Source organism: Tachyglossus aculeatus, chromosome 4, assembly GCF_015852505.1.
Source record: "Tachyglossus aculeatus isolate mTacAcu1 chromosome 4, mTacAcu1.pri, whole genome shotgun sequence".
Lineage (NCBI taxonomy): Eukaryota > Metazoa > Chordata > Mammalia > Monotremata > Tachyglossidae > Tachyglossus > Tachyglossus aculeatus.
The window spans coordinates 56045043-56065563 of record NC_052069.1 but is presented as its reverse complement, the minus strand read 5'-3'; the positions used below and the strand labels follow the sequence as shown (position 1 = coordinate 56065563).

The 20521-nt window shown below is 41.0% G+C and overlaps 1 protein-coding gene across 3 annotated transcripts in view; it reads right to left on the bottom strand.

Annotated features, from left to right (window-relative positions):
* The window catches only part of LOC119926793 (uncharacterized oxidoreductase ZK1290.5-like), a 252733-nt gene that overhangs the window by 13532 nt on the left and 218680 nt on the right, over positions 1-20521 (bottom strand). Inside the window, exons 5-7 of one of the 3 annotated variants that reach the window (XM_038745181.1) lie at positions 18822-19007; positions 17909-17968; positions 13129-13339 (exon numbers count right to left, since the gene is read on the bottom strand). In XM_038745181.1, coding sequence (XP_038601109.1) covers positions 13244-13339; positions 17909-17968; positions 18822-19007 — 342 coding nt within the window. In that variant the 3' untranslated portion in view covers positions 13129-13243. Of the gene's footprint in view, positions 1-13128; positions 13340-17908; positions 17969-18821; positions 19008-20521 lie in introns of those variants that run through there. The other 2 variants (XM_038745182.1, XM_038745180.1) reach the window with 2 other exon arrangements.

The following is a 20521-nucleotide window of genomic DNA, read 5'->3' as shown; positions in this document are numbered from 1 at the left end:
GGCGGAGCCGGGATTTGAACCCATGACCTCTGACTCCCAAGACGGACTCTTTCCATTGAGCCACGCTGCTTCTCCTATATTCCAGGTAATTGAGGCACAGAGAAGTTAAGTGACTTGCCCAAAGTCACACAGCTGATAATTGGTGGAGCCAGGATTTGAACCCCCGAGCTCTGACTCCAAAGCCCTTGCTCTTTCCACTTAGCCATGCTGCTTCTTAACTTCTCTGTGCCTCAGTTACCTCATCTGTAAAATGGGGATTAAAACTGTGAGCCCCCATGGGACAACCCGATCACCTTGTAACCTCCCCAGTGCTTAGAATAGTGCTTTGCACATAGTAAGCGCTTAACAAATACCAGCATTATTATTATTTGTAGTAAATGCAATACAATATGGCTCTCACCAAAAGGGTTCCTGTTGGCCCTGGTCAAAGTGAAGATGCTCTTTTCTACTGGGTTGCTTATTTCTGTGAGCCCACTGTTGGGCAGGGACTGTCTCTACATGTTGCCAATTTGTACTTCCCAAGCGCTTAGTACAGTGCTCTGCACACAATAAGCGCTCAATAAATATGATTGATGATGCAGAAAAGTCTTGATAGGACTGCAGCACTTAATGTTCACATATTTATTCTCTGCTGCTTCCCCTAGCTGTATTTATTTAAATCTGTAATTTATCTGAAATTTAAAAAATAAATTAGGTTGTAAGTTCCTTGAGGGCAGGGATCGTGTCTACTAACTCAACTGTTTCATACTCTCCCAGGGAAGTAGTGCTCAGCACACATTAAGCGCTCAATAAATACCATTGATTGATTGATTGATTGACCTGCCCCTGCTGAAATGTTTTAAGAATTTGATTGCTGGAAAAAGATATCTTCTCCTTTTCAATACTGGTCAAAATGAAGCCATTAGAATCTGGTAAGATTAAGATGTTACCTCCTGAATAAAAAGACATCAAATAGGTCTCAGTGAAGAGGTTCAATGTGAAAAAGTATTTCAGAAGAAAGCAGCCTCTTCTATGTGCTGGGAAAGACTATAGACACAAAAACATTGTGTGCGCTTAATGCAGTTCTAGCAATGAGTCGGCTACTAGAAGAAAATTCTGGGAATAATTTTCCAGGTTTGGATAAGAGATTTAAACACAGGCACTACAATAGAGGACATGTCATTCATTCATTCATTCAAGTGTATTTATTGAGTGCTTACGGTGTGCAGAGCACTATACTAAGCACTTGGAAAGTACAATTCAGCAACAAATAGAGACAACCCTGCCCACAAAGTGCTCACAGTCTAGAAGGGGGAAGACAGGCATCAAAACAAGTAAACAGGCATCAATATAAATATAATTATAGATATATACCCATCATTAATATAAATAGAATTATAAATATGTACATATATACACAAGTGCTGTGGTGGGGGAGGGGGTAGAGCAAAGGGAGCGAATCGGGGTGATGGGGAGGGGAGGGAGAGCAGAGGAAAAGGGGGGCTTAGTCTGGGAAGGCCTCCTGGAGAGGTGAACGTTCAGTAGGGCTTTGAAGGGGGAAGTCTTGCAAGGGACAAAGCTAATGAGACAAGATTCTTCAACAGCGTCAAAAGCAGAAACTGGCGAGGGCCCATTAAGGTTACTGAATGATCATCGAAGAAATGTTGTTCTCAAAAGAATTGAAAAACACATGGCCCGAGAGTTCACTCTTTCATTAGATACTGTTCTGGGGCAGTTAGGGGGTTAAATGGTGACAACTGCCATTAAGGTATGTCAACCCCATGGATGATAATAATAATAATAATAATAATAAAAATAATTGTGGTATTTGTTAATCACTTACTATGTGTCCAGGCACTGTACTAAGCACTGAGGTAGATACAAGGTAATTGGGTTGGACACAGTCCCTGTACCACATTGGGCTCACAGTCTTAATCTCCATTTTACAGATGAGGTAACTGAGGCACAAAGATGTGAAGTGACTTACCCAAGGCCACACAGCAGACATGTGGCAGAGCTGGGATTAGAACCCAGGTCCTTCTGAATCCCAGGCCTGTGCTCTATTCCCTAGACGATGCTGCTTCCCTAGGCTACACTGCTTTCCTGCTTCCCTGCTGCTTCCGATATGGCAGACACACACACAACCCAGGCCAGACATGACTGACTACACAGATCTGTGTGGATCACTTAGGACAGCCACCAGTAGCAGGGATGAGGAAGGAGACAGATGAACAGCTGAAATGGCACTCATCATTCACTCATTCATTCAATCGTATTTACTGAGTGCTTACTCTGTGCGACCTCTGTCACAATTATCACTACTTTTACTATTGGCAATATAATAGTAATTTCTGCAAAGCACTGTACTAAGCACTGGGGAGACATGTAAGGATAAGAGAAACAAGTCATAATCTAAAAGGGGGAAGAGGGAGGAGAAACTGGCAACAGACACATAAGCAAAGGAATAAGATAAGGAAAGGCAAAACGATAACCAGTATGTAAATGTCACTGCTACTGCAGCTGTCAGAGACTGTTCTCTGAGGGTTGTGGGGCCCCTCTGTCCCGTGCCCACAACCCCAGGCGAGCAGCCTCCGGTAACTGCAGATGGGCAGCCTCAGCTGTGTCTTTGTCCCCCTCCTCCTGCTGCAATTGTTTGGGGATGGTGGGGGGGACTGGGACGGAGGGGACAAGGGGGTGGGGAGCCCGCCTATGCGAATGTGAGTGTATGTTTGTATGAGAGTGTGCATGCGTGTGTATATGCAGGTAAGAATATGTGTGAGACAGGTGTGAGTGAAAGGATATCTGTGTATGAATGAGTGTGTAATAATGACGGTATTTGTTAAGTGCTTACTATGTGCCAAGCACTGTTCTGAGCACTGGCATAGATACAAGATTACCAGGTTGTCCCGTGGGGGGCTCACAGTTTAAATCCCCATTTTACAGACGAGGGAACTGAGGCACACAGAAGTTAAGTGACTTGCCCAAAGTCACACAGCTGACAAGCGGCGGAGCAGGGACTAGAACCCATGACCTCTGACTCCCAAGCCCTTGCTCTTTACACTAAGCCATGCAATAGGTGAGAGTATAGATATATAGGAAGTGTATGTTGCAGTAGTAGTGGTGGTAGCAGTAAAAGTAGCATAGTATTTATTAAGCACCTACAGTGTGCAAAGCATTATATAAGGAACCAGGAAAGAAATATAGAGATCATCATCATCATCAATCGTAATTGAGCGCTTACTATGTGCAGAGCACTGTACTAAGCGCTTGGGAAGTACAAATTGGCAACATATAGAGATTGTCCCTACCCAACAGTGGGCTCACAGTCTAAAAGAGGGAGACAGAGAACAAAACTAAACATACTAACAAAATAAAATAAATAGAATAGAATAGAATAAATAAATAGATGGGACCTGGACACAGTCCTTGGCCCCTCGGGGGCTCATACTGAAGAATGAGGTGGGGAGAGGGCTGGTAGAAGGAATATTAAGAAAGATGAAACAAAACCCTAAAAGATAAGAACAACAATAAATTTGAGAGGCACCACATGGCTTAGGCCGAAACAGTCACAGAGGTCTCAGCCATGGCCTTAGCGATAGCCTGCCCACTCATGGTGCCCATTTTTGAGTTCTTCCCAAGTTGAAGCAAGCATCTTCCCAAGATGGGAGGCCTGGTGGCTTGGGGCTGGAGCTGCTTCTCTCCCACACAATGAGTCCTGGGGTGGGGGGGAGGGTGGGGCAGGGTTGGAGAGGTTGGAGAGGGTTGAATTTGTAAATGGAAGTGTGCACGTGTACTGTTGTACTGTACTTCCCCTAATGCTTACCACCGTGCTTGGCACATGACTGTTATGATTACTGTGCTTATGTGAGAGTATGTGTGAGTGACAGTGTGTGTGAATGAGTGTATGAATGAGAATGTGGGGTGAGAGTGAGAAAGGTGTGTGTACATGTGTATGTGTACATGAGCATGAGAGTATGTTGTACAGTGAGAGTAAGAGACTAATTTATCAGTACCTTGCCGTTTTTTTGCAGCACAATCCATGTACAAATGAATAGTTGCATAAGCAGCCCAGCCATAGAAATGAGTTTGACACTCATTTGTTTTAGATCGAATTGATAAGATAGTAGTAAACGAATCACTAAGACTAGGTGGTATCCTTCTAAAGCAACTCAATGTGTAAGTTGTAGAACTCCTGGCAACGGTTGCTTATGATTACAAGTGGCTATTATATTCGACGACTGACTAATTCTCTGTATAACTCCATTTATATGAAAGGTTCCAGAGATGTTCCTGGGAACCAAAGCCAGAACTGCTACACCTGATATCCTAAAATCAGGCAATTCTTACCTCTGCATTTTTCCCAATACTTAGCACAGGGCTTTGCCCACAAGAAACAGTAAATAATATTACTACTGGTACTTTAGTACTAATTAGTACTATCAGTACTTTAGGATCAGCAAATTTAGGAACAGTGACAATCAACATGATTTCCAGAAAAATCATGTCTCACCCATCTCAGAATAATAATAATAATAATAATAATAATAATAATAATAGTATTTGTTACACATTTACTATGTATCAAGCATTGTAATTTAACACAGGAGTAAATTCAAGATAACTGGGTGAGACATGGTCCCTGTCCCACAGGGGGCTCGTAGTTTAGGGGATGGGGGAGAGTAGGTATTTAATCCCTAGTCACAAATGAGAAAACTGGGGTCCAGAAAAGTGAAGCAACTTGCCCACAGTTACACAACAGGCAAGTGGCAGAGCCAGAATTAGAACTCAGGTCCTCTGCCTGCCAGGTTCACGCTCTTTCCACTAACCTGCACTACTCTCTGAAGTTAACAGTGTGGATCAAGGGAGTCAATAGGCTTTTGACCAGAGTTCCACCACAGATCACCTTTCTAAAATATCATTCGGTCCATGACTCCCCACTCCTCAAGGATCTCCTGAGGTTGCCCATTCACCTCTGCATCAAAGAGGAACTCCTTACTATTGGCTTTAAAGCCTCAATCAGCTTGCCTCCTCCTGAGTTCCTACTATAACTCAGCCCAGAACCTTTGTTCCTCTAACACTAATCTACTCACTGTACCTCGATCTCATCTATCTCACCGCCAACCTCTCACCCACATCCTCTCTGGCTTGAGAGAGGAACTCCCTCCCTCTTCATATACAACAGACCACCACTTTCCCCCCCTTCTTCAAACCCTTATCAAAATCACATTTTCTTCAAGAGGTCTTCCCTGACTGAGCCCTAATTTTACCCATTCCCTCATCGTCTTTGTCACCCTGGCACCGGGATTTGAACCCTTTAAGCACTTGATATTCATCCCACCCTCAGCCCCACAGCATTTATGTACATATCCATAATTTATTTCAATGTTTCTCTCCTCCTTTGGATTGTAAGCTTAGGTTGTAGGGAATGTGTCTACCAACTCTGTCACGTTTTACTTTCCCAAGCGCTTAGGCCAGTGCTCCACACACAGTAAACATTCACTATATACCACTGATTGAATGGCTTTTTAAGAAACTGAGTCATCATGTAGGGACCGTCTCAATCTGTTGCCGACTTGTACTTCCCAAGCGCTTAGTACAGTGCTCTGCACACAGTAAGCGCTCAATAAATACGATTGAACGAATGAATTATAGGGTAGGATCCGTTAAGAATAAAAAAAACTAGCTGAAAGAGAGGAAACAAGGATGGGGATAAATTCCCATTTCAGGACGGAGAAACGTAAAGAGTAGAATCCCATAAAAATTAGTGCTTGGACCAATTTAGCACTTTCATTTTTCAGTAATGAAAGGAATAAGGGAGTGCACAGTGAAATTTTCAAGCTATTTCAGGTGGCAAAATGCTTTGCGGATGGTGAGACACTGCAGGAAGTCCGGTAAAAGCCGAGAGACTAGGCAGGTGAACTTCAGAGTGAGAGAGTGCAAGAGCAAGATAATGTACCTAGAGAGAAAACATCATCCAAACTGGAACTGTAAGGCTGATGGGCTCAGAGCTGCATGTCCTGACTCAGGAAGAAATAGGAACTGTTGTTGACTTTCCTCAAATCACTGGCACAGTGGGCGACAGCAACCAAAACAAGGCAGCTACAAAATGCTGGGCATCTTCAGGAAGGGCTTAATCAACAAAACACAAGGCAGAGTTTGGCCACCATAGGAAATCATGTTACTTCCGCATGCAATTCTATTCACCACATTTTAGGAAGATCATAATAGAGTTGAGGAAGATATAGAAAAGGCAATCAAAATGAGGAGGCAGATGAAGCAATTCTTAAATGGGGACATACTGAAGAAATCAGGGTATTTCAGCGTCAAATGACAAAGGCTGAGGGAACAGAAATGAATTTTGCAAAATCCTAAAGGGTGTGGACAGGATGCAAGTGGGATCATTGTTTACCAAATCCCCTAATGCCAGGACTGGGAAGAATCTATTAAAGCTTGGAAATGGTAAGAAAAATTTTTTGGAGCAAATGGAATGAACTACAAATGAAATGAACTTCCACAGGAAGTAGTGCAGACAGAAAATGTCAATACATTCAAGTAGAATTTATATAAATTCATAGATGAGAGATTCAGTCAGGCTTACTAGAGGAAAGTTAGGATACTAGATAATAATAATAATAATAATAATGGTATTTATTAAGCATTTATTATGTGCAAAGCACTGTTCTAAGTGCTGGGGAGGTTACAAGGTGATCAGGTTGTCCCACAGGGGGCTCACAGTCTTAATTCCCACTTGACAGATGAGGTAACTGAGGCACAGAGAAGTTGTGACTTGCCCAAAGTCACACAGCTGATAATTGGCAGAGCCAGGATTTGAACCCATGACCACTGACTCCAAAGCCCATGCTCTTTCCACTGAGCCATGCCGATGGATATCATGCATAGTAACCATCCCAGTCGTTACATAAAATAAAAAAACTGATATGAAAATACTTTGGAAAACAATGTGCCATATTCTGTTTTTCTATGGTATTTGTTAAGTGCTTACTATGTGTCGAACACTGTTCTAAGTGCTGAGGTCAATAGCAGTTAATCAGATCGGACACAATCCCTGTCCCAAATAGAGTGCCCAGTGTAAGTAGGAGGGAGAACACATATTTAATCCCCATTTTAGAGTTGAGGAAGCTGAGGCACTTTTAATAATAATAATTATGGAATTTGTTGAGTGCTTACTATGTGCCGAGCACTGTTCTAAGTGCTGGGGTAGATACAAGGTAATCAGGCTGTCCCATGTAGGGCTCACAATCTTAATCCCCATTTTACAGATGGGGTAACTGAGGCACAGAGAAGTTAAGTGGTTTGCCCAAGGTCACACTGCAGACAAGTGGCAGAGGTGGGATTAGAACCCACGTCCTCAGACTCCCAAACCCGTGATCTTTCCACCGAGCCATGCTGCTTCCTTTGCGGTATCGTGACCACCATCTTCCACATTGGCATTTCCTCTAGGCATCTTTTATTGCCACTGTCAGAATCAGCAAAGTAGATTGAATGGGTATTGGGATTTCATATGGTCTTATGCTTTTAAATGACTAATACAAAACATAGCTCCAATCTTAAGAGTCAACTTTTCATTTTGATTAGTGGGACAGAAATGGAGCAGAGATTTCAATGGAGGGCAGTGGGACGGGGTTGGTCAGTGGCGACTGAGCTTCAGAGCTCAAAACCAGAAACCCATCATTTGGGGTCTTTTTAGTCTTCTTGGCAAACTCTTACTTATTGCTGGAAAAGTGAGTCTTGTATCCCAGCTCTAATCCTGGCTTTGCCACTTGTCTGCTGTGTGACCTTGGGCAATTTAACTTAACTTCCCTTTGCTCCAGTTATCTCATCTATAAAATGAGGGTTAAGACTGTGAGACCCACGTGGGACATGGACTGTGTCCAACCTGATTACTTTGCATCTACCCAGCACTTAGAACAGTACCTGGCACATAGTAAGCACCTAACGAATACCATTAAAAAAAAGGCATAGGAGAAATCACCCTCATCACCCCCTGGTATTGGCTCTTACTGATTGCACATATTTTTTTAAGACATCATGAAAATTTTGGACACCAAACTGGAGACGTGTTTTACCTTATATATGTGCAGAACCTTCCAATAGCATGGATGCAATTTTTGAAAAAGTGTTGCTGCTTTTGCTGAATTATTTGCTACTAGAAGTCAACTCAAAAGACAAACTATCACCCCACCATATAAAATTGCTTGGAAGCTGGATCAAAACCAATGAGTCTTGTTTCAAAATAATGCTAAAATGAAACAGCAGTGGGAAAACTACTTCAGGAAGTCAGAATTCACTATCAATCATGGTCAGACTTTCCATACCTTTCTAGACACAGGAACTCTTAAAATAATCAGCCCACTCTGCCTGCACACTGAATATCCTTGGGATAAAAGACAAAGTTTCCAAGGCATTTTACAAAGTGCATCTTTACAATATATAGAGAAAAAATGTGCTACCATAAAATTCAAAGAAATAGTTTCTGTGACATCATCTCCAAATCCTCCTATTTGTATTTAGGAAGAGCAGTGTACAGGAGTAAAAATTCAATTGCTTTCCTTGCTTCCTGAAACTAGGTTATTTATTTTATTTTGTTAATATGTTTTGTTTTGTTCTCTGTCTCCCCCTTCTAGACTGTGAGACCGCTGTTGGGTAGGGACTGTCTCTATATGTTGCCAACTTGTACTTCCCAAGCACTTTGTACAGTGCTCTGCACACAGTAAGCGCTCAATAAATATGATTGAATGAATGAATTGAATGAATGAATTATTACCATCATTATCATTATATAAGCTCATTATGGGCAGGGAATGAGTGTGCTAATTTGGTGTATTGTACTCTCCCAAGCACTTAGTACAGTGCTCTACACATATCACTCAATAAATACGACCAATTATTATTGTTATCACTATTATCATTATTCTGTCAAGAACAGGGTCATGTCATGATCCTGAACCTTCACGCCTGAGACCCTACACAGAGGAATTCAATTGCAAGAGGAATTGATTACAGTGATAGTGGCTTATGCAGCGCCACTTATACTTATTTTTGTTCTTATAGGACCATTTATGGCCAAAGTGATTACAACATGATGCTGAAGTTATACCATGGCACCATACCCAGAAGACAGTTTCCTTGGGAGGCAGTGTGGTGTTCTCTGTCAACTTGATGCAACTTTTTTCAGGACTCCTGCTAGGACATATATTGTACATATTTATTACTCTATTTATTTATTTATTTATTTATTTATTTTGCTTGTACATATCTGTTCTATTTATTTTATTTTGTTAGTATGTTTGGTTTTGTTCTCTGTCTCCCCCTTTTAGACTGTGAGCCCACTGTTGGGTAGGAACTGTCTCTATATGTTGCCAACTTGTACTTCCCAAGCGCTCAGTACAGTGCTCTGCACACAGTAAGCGCTCAATAAATACGATTGATTGATTGATTGATTGACTGACTGGCCAACTCCAGAATTACCCAGAGTAGGTTTTTTGGGGGTCAGAGACACTTGCCACTAATGGCACAGTCCAAGAAAGCAGGGTTAGAACTAGATCCCAGGGCTTCTGATTCCCAGAGACCTGTTTCCCAACTGCAGGGTAAGCTTTTTAACAGAGAGAGCTAGGGACACTGTAGTTTAGATGTTAACTGTGTGAGGAATTGTAATGATATAGCCAAAGACGGGCCAGGTAAAATTCTGTTAGTCATCACATAGTACAGTCAGTTCTCCTTTGTTCCCAAACAATCTTGTAGTCCAGGAAGCTCCATTGTCCTCACAGCCGGTTCTGACGTCGCGAATATGCGCAAAACTGTCCCTTCAGATATCACATCGCATTCTACCAGGCAGAGATGCACTGATGGAGGCACATTTCCTAGTTCCTCTATCCAAAATGCATCACAACAGCTCACACTACAAAAGAACTACTAAATTTATACAGATCAAAGAGTTGTTCCAGATTCTATAATTTGCAAGTTAAACGGAAATAAACTGGTATGCTGGACTATTAAAAATTCTATAGAATAGCTAAGAATACTGCCCAAAAGAAAAAAAAATCCTCTTTGACCTCGATGGGATGTGTTCATGCACTGAAGCATATCCCACTTCTGGGCTGCCAAACTAGAGTTACTAATGACCAAAAATTACACAGCTCTGAACAAACTTAATGCAATATTCTAATGTAACTGTTAATTTCACAGGCCTTTCATACATCCATCCAACTTACAAACCTTTGTTTTAAATTTATTGCTAATATTTAAAGATACTTATCCATCCCTAACTTCTCTCCTTTTCTGTAGTCCTGCATGTCCTTTTGCCTTAAAGATATCTCTACTCTTGACAACACCTCAAACTTAACATGTTCAAAACAGAACTTCTCTTCTTCCCCTGATTTTCTCATCACAGTTAATAACACTACCATCCTTCCTGTTCCACAACCCACAGCCTTGCATTATCCTTCACTCATCTTTCCTTCAACCCACACAGTCTGACACTAAATCCTGTCAGTTTCACCTTCATATCTCTAGAATCCACCCTTTCCTCTCCCTCGAAACTGCTATCATACTGGCCCAACCATATCCCACCTCAAAGAAGGCATCAGCTTCCTCCCTGACTCCCTGTCTCCGGCCTCTGCCCAATCCAGCCCAAACATCACTCTATTACCCATATCATTTTCTTAAAAAAATCATTCCATGCACATCTCCCCATTCTTTAGAGACCTTCAGTGGTTGTCCATTCCTCTTTGCATTAGGTAGAAACACCTGACTACAGGTTTTAATGCACTCAAATTAGTTCTTTCCCTCCTATTTACTACAAAAGAGTACACACATTTAGCTCCTCTAACATTCACCTTTCATTCAATTGTATTTATTGAGCTCTTACTGTGCGCAGAGCACTGTACTATGCACTTGACCTTGATCTCATCCCTCTCTCATTCACACCCTCCTTCCTGCCTATAACTCCCTTCCCCTTCAAATCTAACAGACCATCTTCAAAGATCTATGAAATCATATCTCCTCCAGGAAACATTCCCTCACTTCTCATTTTCCCAAGTTATTCTCCTTCCTTTTTGTGTCTCCTATGCACTTGGGTTCATAACCATTAAGCACTTGGATGCTAACTCTGCACAAGGTAAGTTCTCAATAAATATGATCGATTAGTGGATTGATTGATTAAAGCATTACTCATATCATCTGCGTCAACTTTACGAAATGAATAGCATAAGTTCTATCCCGAGCACTGTATCAGATTCTGGGAAAATGAGCAGGGGGTATACCAGCCATACACCTTTTTTTCACTTTTTCTTTCATCTCCACTAGTGGAGAGCAGCATCTTTAATGATACCCTAAGAGTGGAACTGCAGTCTGGAAGAGATCTCAAGATGATCAGCATGGAGTTCAAGACAGAGGAAAAGGAATAAGCAAGAGGTCGGCAGCAGAAGAGTCAAGATCATAGCATAATGCATGGGTTTTCTTGAGGGAAAGAGCTGGCTTGTAGTGGGAGAAGAGAGGAGCAAGCAGGAGAGAGTGAGGAAGAGAGAGAGAGAGAGAGAGAGACAGAGAGACAGAGAGACAGAGAGAGAGAGAAAAGAGAACTGTGCTATAAAAATGATCAGAAGCTTTAGCTTGTTACAAGAAGTGGGTGAATATTTGAGATTTTTGAGGAGGGGGAGAAGTCCTCTAGGCTGTAAGATCATTGGGGGCAAGGAATGTGTCTGTTTATTGTTGCACTATACTTTCCCAAACGCTTAGTGTAGTATTCTGCACACAGTGAGCACTCAATAAATATGACCGAATGAAAAGTGTGCAGAATTTAGTTTTAGGCAATTAAGAATGGACCAGAGAGGGGAGAGACTGGAGGTAAGGAGACCAATAAGCATACTGATGCCCAAGTCAAGCTGGGATATGATAACTAGCGGGACCTGGGTGTTGTCTGGTAGGATGGAGAGGAAGGGATGGATCCTGGAATTGTTGGGAAAGAAAAGATGACAGAATTTAGCAACAGACTAAATATGGGGCTTGAAAGACACGAAGTTATTGAAAATGTCTAGACTTCAGTTTTCAGAGACAAAGCATTTGATGGTGGTGTCAACTGTGATGAGAATGTTAGATGGGAGATGATTTGGGAGGGATAACGAGTTCATATTGAGCTTCGGGGGCCAGCAGAACATAAAGCGGTCAATTAATCAATGGCATTTCTTTAGCGCTTACTGTTTATTGTTGTATTTTCCCAAGCACTTAGTACAGTGCTCTGCACACAGTAAGGGCTTAATAAATATGATTGACTGAATGAATGAACGTACAGAGCACTGTACTAGGCGTCTGGGAGAAGAGACACCCGGGAGACAGAAGGAAATGTGAGACTGCAGCAGAAGGAGATTGGGGCTAGTGAGGTACATCTTAGGAGGCCTTACTTTACAATCACTTCCTTGGGGAGCTAATCTTCATGCATAACTTCCTTCCACCTCTACGTGGAGAAGAGAAAGGGACCGAGAACCAAGCCTCGTAGCCACCCACAATAGGGAGTGAAGAGTGCAAGGTGGGAGGGGACTGTCTCTATATGTTGCCAACTTGTAATTCCCAAGTGCTTAGTACAGTGCTCTGCACACAGTAAGCGCTCAATAAATACGATTGAGTGGTATGTGAAGAAATTTGCTTTAAGTCACATTCAAAATAGAAAATGCACTTTAGGAACAAACTGTACTAGGGCCTATCAAATATCAGTTGTGCTCCTGTTGCAGAAGTCACAGTGGGCCCAAGTAATTTGTCCCTGGAGTTCCAGAATTGCTATCCAATCTGGGAATCTCTCCTTGAACTCGGTTTAGCCCCCTGAGCTGAGTGATACAAACTAGTTGTCCTATCAGCCTGATATGGAGTAGATTCTTATATAAGCCTCCACTTCATTTCAGCTGTGTTGATATGGCCTATGATGTAATCAGCTTGGATTGATGTTAGTTGGAATCTTATCATTCAGACATACAGTCTGTTTTGATTAATATCAATTTCTTCCAGAAATTTTCCCTTGCAAATGGCGCACGTTCTTAGCAAAGGAGTCACAAGTCATTCAACCAACAGGAAATGAGATTTTATTGACATTTCAGATTTTTTCATAAGAACATCCTTAAGAAATTTTAGTTTGGGATATTATATTTTATGAATAAACCTACCACATTTCAAATAGTGATTTTTAGATTGTGAAAAATAAGGTGCATTGCTGCAGAGTTCATATTGGCACAGGGAAAAATTTAATACTTGCAATCTACAAAATAAAACTTGGATCCCAGGAAACGTGCCGTCCATCATGCATACTGTTCAAAACTGAAACATCATCTTCTGCTAGAGACAAATCAAACACCTACAGAAATGCATATGTAATTTCATTACTCGTCATCATCATCATCATCAATGGTATTTGGGCGCTTCCTATGTGCAAAGCACTGTACTAAGTGTTTGGGATTAATATGTACAGTTAGGTAATACTAGAGCCTCTTCTGTAGAAAACAGAGACTTTCATTCATGTATTCAATCATATTTATTGAGCACTTTGTGTAAAACTCTGTACTAAGCACTTGAGTATCTTAGAGTTACACATATTTACCTTTTTCTTCTAAAAGCATTTTAAAAACATTATTTTGGGAAATATTTCACTGTGTCTTCTTCCTTAGTTGAATATTCAAATGGCTATAATGAAAGGGTTTTTTAAACTCTATGAGATGCTCAGAAATAACACAAGAAATTCAATTCTAAAAGCATTCAAGCTTTATTTTGGAAAACATTTCACTGTGCTTTCTTCCTTAGTTGAATATCCAAAAAGCTATAATGAATTCTTTTTTTAACTCTACAAGATGCTTAAAAATAACACAAGAAATGTAACTGTATTCAGGCTTTTTCTTTTATCTACTTTCCAGTGTTGGGCTAGGGCTTATTAGAAATTCATTCATTCATTCAATCATATTTATTGAGCGCTTACTGTGTGCAAAACACTGTACTAAGCACTTGGGAAGTACAAATAGGCAACATATAGAGATGGTCCCTACCCAACAATGGGTTCATAGACTAGAACTGTTAATTACCAACCACCATCATAGTTGGTTGATAAAGCACTTAACAATTAGTTTCCTGTAATAATCAGGTTTCTTTTCCAAAGACTAATTATCCTAATAATAACAGTATTTGTTAAGTGTTCACTATGTGTCAAGCACTGGTTTAAGTGCTGAAGCAGATGCAGGTTAACAAAGAACCTTCTAAATATTGTATATTGATAAGAACTTGATTTTAGTCAAGGTCCAAATGCTAATATAAAAATTACCTTAATAGAGGATGAGGGCATGCTTGACAGGCCTTCTGTTCTTTCTGTTTAAAAAACAGTTTTACTTTCACTCAGCAGACATAGGTGTATGTTAATTTGGGTCTGACAAGTCTCATCATTTCCCCTTCCCTCTCCTTGTAAAGGGATAAAGGGGAAGGGATCTGACTAGTATTTTCATTTACACTTCAGACTCAGTCACAGAATTCCTTGGCACCCTGGCTAGAGGCCAGGCGGGGAGACAAAGGTACCATCAAAGGGATGTATCAAAGCTCCATATGGCTATCAGGGTAAACACATGAATAACATAATTACCATACATCCTCAAAGCCTGAGCCCAGGAACTTGGACATTCTGCTCTTATTCCTGGGGAAGGAGAGTACTGTACACAGTTGAACTCTAACAATCAGAAAATCCTGTACCAAGCATCACTGCATTTTCTTGTTATTTTATATCACTCTATTGGAGAAAAAAATAGGGTTTGGGTATCTTCACATCCTCCCTAACCGAATGAGAAAGACAGAGACAATGGCAGGCCAAATGTGATAATAGACTGTAAGAATGGAATAATAATCAAGAGTGTTTGAGCGTCACTTTGATCCACCGAATGATATTGAAAAGTCTTTAGGGTGAGTTTATTCCAAGCATCATAGCCTCATGGAAAGAGTAGAAGCCTGGGAAGGAGATGACCTAGGTTCTAATCCCAGGTTGGCCACTTGCCTTCTGTGTGACTTTGGGTAAGTCACTTAACTTTTTATATCTTAGTTTTCTCATTGGTAAAATTGGGATTCAATCTCTCCTCCCTACTTGGACTGTGAGACAGAGTTTGTATCCAACCTGATTACTGTTTATCTACCTCAACACTTAGTACAGTGCTTAGCACATAGTAAATCTTAACAAATAGCACATTTACTATCCTTAACCTTTTAAGAATATAGACCCCTGAAATTCACATTTTTTATTTCTTAGATCCTCCCACCCACAGAAAATGGGGATGGTTTTATCAAACCAACTAATTCTTCACTGTTACAGATTTTGCCTAGATGCTGTTGTTATAGCTCTGTTGTTATAGCCTTCCCAAATTAAGCCCTCATTTCCCCAACACCCTTTCCCTACTGTATTATCTGTGCACTTGGATCTGTAAGCTTTGGGCATTTCATATTCACCCACCCTCAATTCCATAGCACTTATGTACATGCAATAATAATAATAATAATGGCATTTATTAAGCACTTACTATGTGCAAAGCACTATTCTAAGCACTGTTATAATAAGGGTGGTATTTGTTAAGCTCTTACTAAGTGCCGAACACTGTTCTAAGCACTGGGGTGGATACAAGGTGATCAGGTTGTCCCATGTGGGACTCACAGTGTTAATCCCCATTTTACAGATGAGGAAACAGAGGCCCAGAGAAGTTAAGTGACTTGCCCAAAGTCACACAGCTGACAAGTGGTGGAGCCGGGATTAGAGCCCACGACCTCCAACTCCCAAGCCTGGGCTCTTTCCACTGAGTCACGCTATGATTAAATAAATGTTCACTGCAGGCAAGGAGCATGCCTCCTAACTCTGTTGTATTGCACCCTCTTAAGCTTAGACCAATACTCTGCAAAAAGTAAGTGCTCAATAAATACCACTGATTGATTGCGATAGATCTGAATTTATGTCAGTTGACATGAAAAGATAAACATGAAACCTAGAACCATTTCTGGCCTTACCTTTCCAGTGAGCATTTTACAGAAACCAACAACTACAGTCCATTCTAGCCCTTCTGTGGGCACTAGGGGTGGGGTACTTAGGGTGCTGAACTGGAACCTCCTCTCTCCACCCTATAACTAGACCATCAGTCAGTAGTTTTTACTGAGCTGCTTGACTGTGTGCACAGCACTGTACTAAGCACTCGGGAGAGTCCAATAAAATTCACAGACATGATCCTTGCCCTCAAGGTGATTACAATCTATTGGGAGAACAGGGGAGGGCGAAGGAAGGGGAGGAAAGAGGGAGAGACTCTTCCCCATCACCAGTTCTGTCTCTTATCTGTGCCATCTATCAAGGCCATCTAAAGAAGTGATGAAGAGAGTATTGAGTTTGCCTAGGAGGGTGGTATCAGTCACTCTTGGGAGTCTCCAGGGCCTACCTGCCATTTTTCAGGGTGCTGACGGTACCTCAGGGATGGGCATTCCTGCCCTAGACACTCTCCAGCATTCTGCGCCGTCAATCTGGACAGCAGGAACTCACCAAGGGTAATCGGAGAAGTAGCACAGATTTCCAAGCTTCCTTAGTGCTGCTGCTTCTTTTTTTCTTAATGGTATTTGCCAAGCACGTACTATGTGCCAGACACTGTGCTAAGCCCCGGGGTAGATACAAGATAAATCAGGTTGGACACGGTCCCTCACTGTCTTAACCCCCATTTTACAGATGAGGTAACATGCAGAGAGAAGTTAAGTGACTTGCCCAAGGTCACAAAGCAGACAAGTGGAGGAGCTGGTATTAGAACTGAGGTCCTTCTGGCTCCCAGGCTTATGATCTATCCAATAGGCCATACTGCTTCTAGCTGTTTGAGGAGCCCCAGGAATGGGACAAGCACTGTGAGAGGTGGCACTTATGCTTTCTTCCTTCCCTCTGCCCTGATGGTTGCCCTAGCCATGCTAGGAGGTGCTCTGGGGATGCATGGAATAATAATAATGGCATTTATTAAGCACTTACTATGTGCAAAGCACTGTTCTAAGCGCTGGGGTGGTTACAAGGTGATCGGGTTGTCCCACGGGGGGCTCACAGTTTTAATCCTCATTTTACAGGTGAGGGAACTGAGGCACAGAGAAGTTAAGTGACTTGTCCAAAGTCACACAGCTGACAATTGGCAGAGTGGGATTTGAACCCATGACCTCTGACTCCCAAGCCCAAGCTCTTTCCACTGAGCCACATGGAACTAGGAGAGCTCCACGTACCATCGAAACCCAGCATTCAGGGGACTAAGTTATCCCCTCTTTCCAATTAAAACCATTGTTTAACTAGCAACAGAGAACTGGAAGCCTACTGTGAAATATATGAAATCACCAGTTTTGAATACAATCTTGAATTATTAATTAAAACTGTTGCAACCTTTTAAATATGTCTTACCTATCAAACATACGAAGCACAGGCTATTTACAAATGCCCTATAGCCTCTCACATATTTTAAACTTCTTATAGCTTTCCCTCATCTTTCAGGGCTGAAAGCTATGGATTTATATGATAATCTTTTAAAAATAAAAAAGCAACCCCCTACATTTATTTCAGTTCATTAATGATTCTGATAAAAGGGCTACACAGTTATCTAAGAGAAAAGTTCTATAAAATTTGGAAGATAGAACCAGTTGGGGAGGGGGTAAGACCTACATGCATCTTGAGTTACTTTGAAATTCCTTCCCTAATATATTTTATTTTATTACCTTTATTTGATAATAGATCAACAGCATTCCAAGGACTCCTCTATGGCGGCCAAGGGATTCTCTTACCTCGTTTTTAAATTTCTAATCTAAAAATATGCAAGTTCCAGGGCCTATTAACTATGTTCTTTCATTTTACTGAAATTCCATTTTCTACACAAAATAGTTCTGTAGAAGGACAACTGGCTCTTACCTCACAGTTTTCTTTTAATCTTTTGGGCTTGGTAGATTTTGGAATAGTGACAACCCCATTCTGAAAAAAAGAACAAATAATTTTCTCCTTGAAAACATTTCCAGAAAGAGAAGCAGGAATGCTTTTTAAAATGGGAAAGAATTTCATCTTTAAACTAAAACCCTTCTTTTCTTGCACTCAACAATTTGAAGTTATCAAAAAATGTTATCTATTTAGTGCTTACTGTGTGCAGAACATTGAACTAAATGCTTGAATTTGCCCAATTAACATCACTACTACCCCCAAAGATCAGGATTTCAGGATTTAACATCCTCAATAAAATTGCTTTATCCTTAATGTAGTCCCAGTTCTTCATGTATTCTAGGGTGATAGAACAGGAGGGAAGAGGAAGAGTAGAACTTGATCATGCCCACTTAAAAAAAAAATTACCTGAATATTATCTCTTGAAAAGGCCTGCCAAAATGAAATCACTATGGCATTTTGCCCCTCCCTCAACCACACAGGACTTATGTACATATTGTAATTTACTTATTTATATTAATGTCTTTCTACCCCTCTAGACCGTAAGGTTGTTTTGGGAAGGGAACATGCCTACCAATTCCATTATATTGCACTTTTCCAAGCACTTAGTAAAGTGCTGTACACACAGTAAGTGCTCATTAAAAATGATTCATTCATTTAGGTTTTTAAAAAGTATTCTTCCACTTGGAACTCCTGATACTGCCTCCGAAGGCAGGCAGTAAATACTCTCAAAAAGCAAATCCATCAGATGAAACAGCTAGAGGAGGTGTGGGAAATGAGGCAGCACGCATGGTATTTCTGGACAGAGGCTTGAATGTGAAACACAAATACTATATTTTATACGACCCAGCCTCTGTTCCAGGAGCATCACTGAATGACTGTAATGACTTACCTGGATGCTCCAGCGAATGCAGATTTGGGCAGGAGTTTTGCCGTACTTCCTTGCCAGCCGGACAATGTGAGGGTGAGTCAGCACCTCCCCTTTTGCCAGAGGGGAGTAACCTTCGAAAACAATGTTTCTCTTCCGACAGTAATCCAATAGCTCTTGAGGTCTTTGGAAAGGATGATATTCAACCTGCTGGACAGACAGTCAATTTTTGAAGGACAAGAAGCTCAACTTATCTTTGCTATTGAAACATTGTAAGATTTAAGCGTGAAAAAGGATGAAAATCAAAAATGTTATTATTGGGATATCAATATCTGGCTGAAGTGATGAATTCCACTTTCGTGGCACCTCCCTACTGCAGGAAAATGTGCAAGGAGCCCTATGACTTATAACTTCCTTTCCATTCCAATGTCTCCCCCCCCCTCCTTTTATAAACAAGATGGTCATTGACCTTGCTTAGTTTTGAAATGACAGTTTTACTTTAGCTCTTTGTTTTCAAGTGAAACTCCTTTGTCTTCCAATAAAATCCCTAGTTTGTTTGAGGTACCTCTTGTGTATTTGACTGAACCTCAGTTGTTCCCAGGCTGCAGTTACATTTTAGAATGAATCTTGAGACCTGGGTGCCAGGGGAATAACCAGGTTAAAATTAGCACTAACAAGAACGATATTTGGGATCTTCACCTCTGAACTGCAAGGATGGACTTCTGGAATGGGAAATCTGTTTAGAAAGAATTGTGGCTTTCAGGACTCTGTTGCCTATTCACTTGTTACTGATGGAAGGATAGTAGAGTCAAACAATGAAAACCATAAGGAACTCATGTTGCGAGGAATCAATCAATCAATCAGTGACATTTATTTAGCACTTATTATGTGTACAGCACTGTGCTAGGTACTCGGGAGAGTTCAAATAATTCAAATACAACAGAATAAGCAGACAGGTTCCCTGCCCATAACAAGCTTACAGTCTAGAGGGGATTATGGGGTGAAAAAATTCCAAAATATTCAGCTCTAAATTAAACAGGAAACTTCCCAATCTCTAACAGAATTGAACTTTGGAACTTCTGGATCACATTCAATCAGTGTACATTAAAAATCTCAAAAACTGAGTCTTGCCTCATTCTGTTTCAGGGCATCTTGGGAAGGGATAGGAAAACCCTGCTTTTTTTTTTTCTCTCAACTGCTCTTCTGCCTTTTCTCTGTACACCCTGCAGGTCTGAGATATGAGATTCTACACGTCGCTCTTTCTATTCTCTGCCAAACATTTGATTTGGCCCTAGTCCAGCATCTAAGCAAAAAAAATTATAATGATTTCCAAAGACTGGATCAGTATTTTCTGTTGGGGAGGTGAGGGGTGGGGGGTTTCTGTACTAAAAGAATAACATGGAGCACATAGCTCCAAAAATCCAGTCACAGAGCTCCTTTTTGAGAACTATAATGCAATGGAGTGCTCCAGGTCTGGTGGTCTATGAGATTGTTTTAATGAAGTCATTTAAATAAAAATATTCTTTCAAATAATTCTATTAGCACATGAACTGGAAAATTTCTTCTACCATAATAAGGACAATTGAACATTTCCTGTTTCACATTTCTAGTACATGTTGTCTTTTCAGACGACAATGGTGAGAAACAATAGGTTGGCACTGTTCCAGTACAGGCAAAGAAATATTCTACTCCTGGAAGGTTGGGCTGAGTCAGCCTGAACAGGC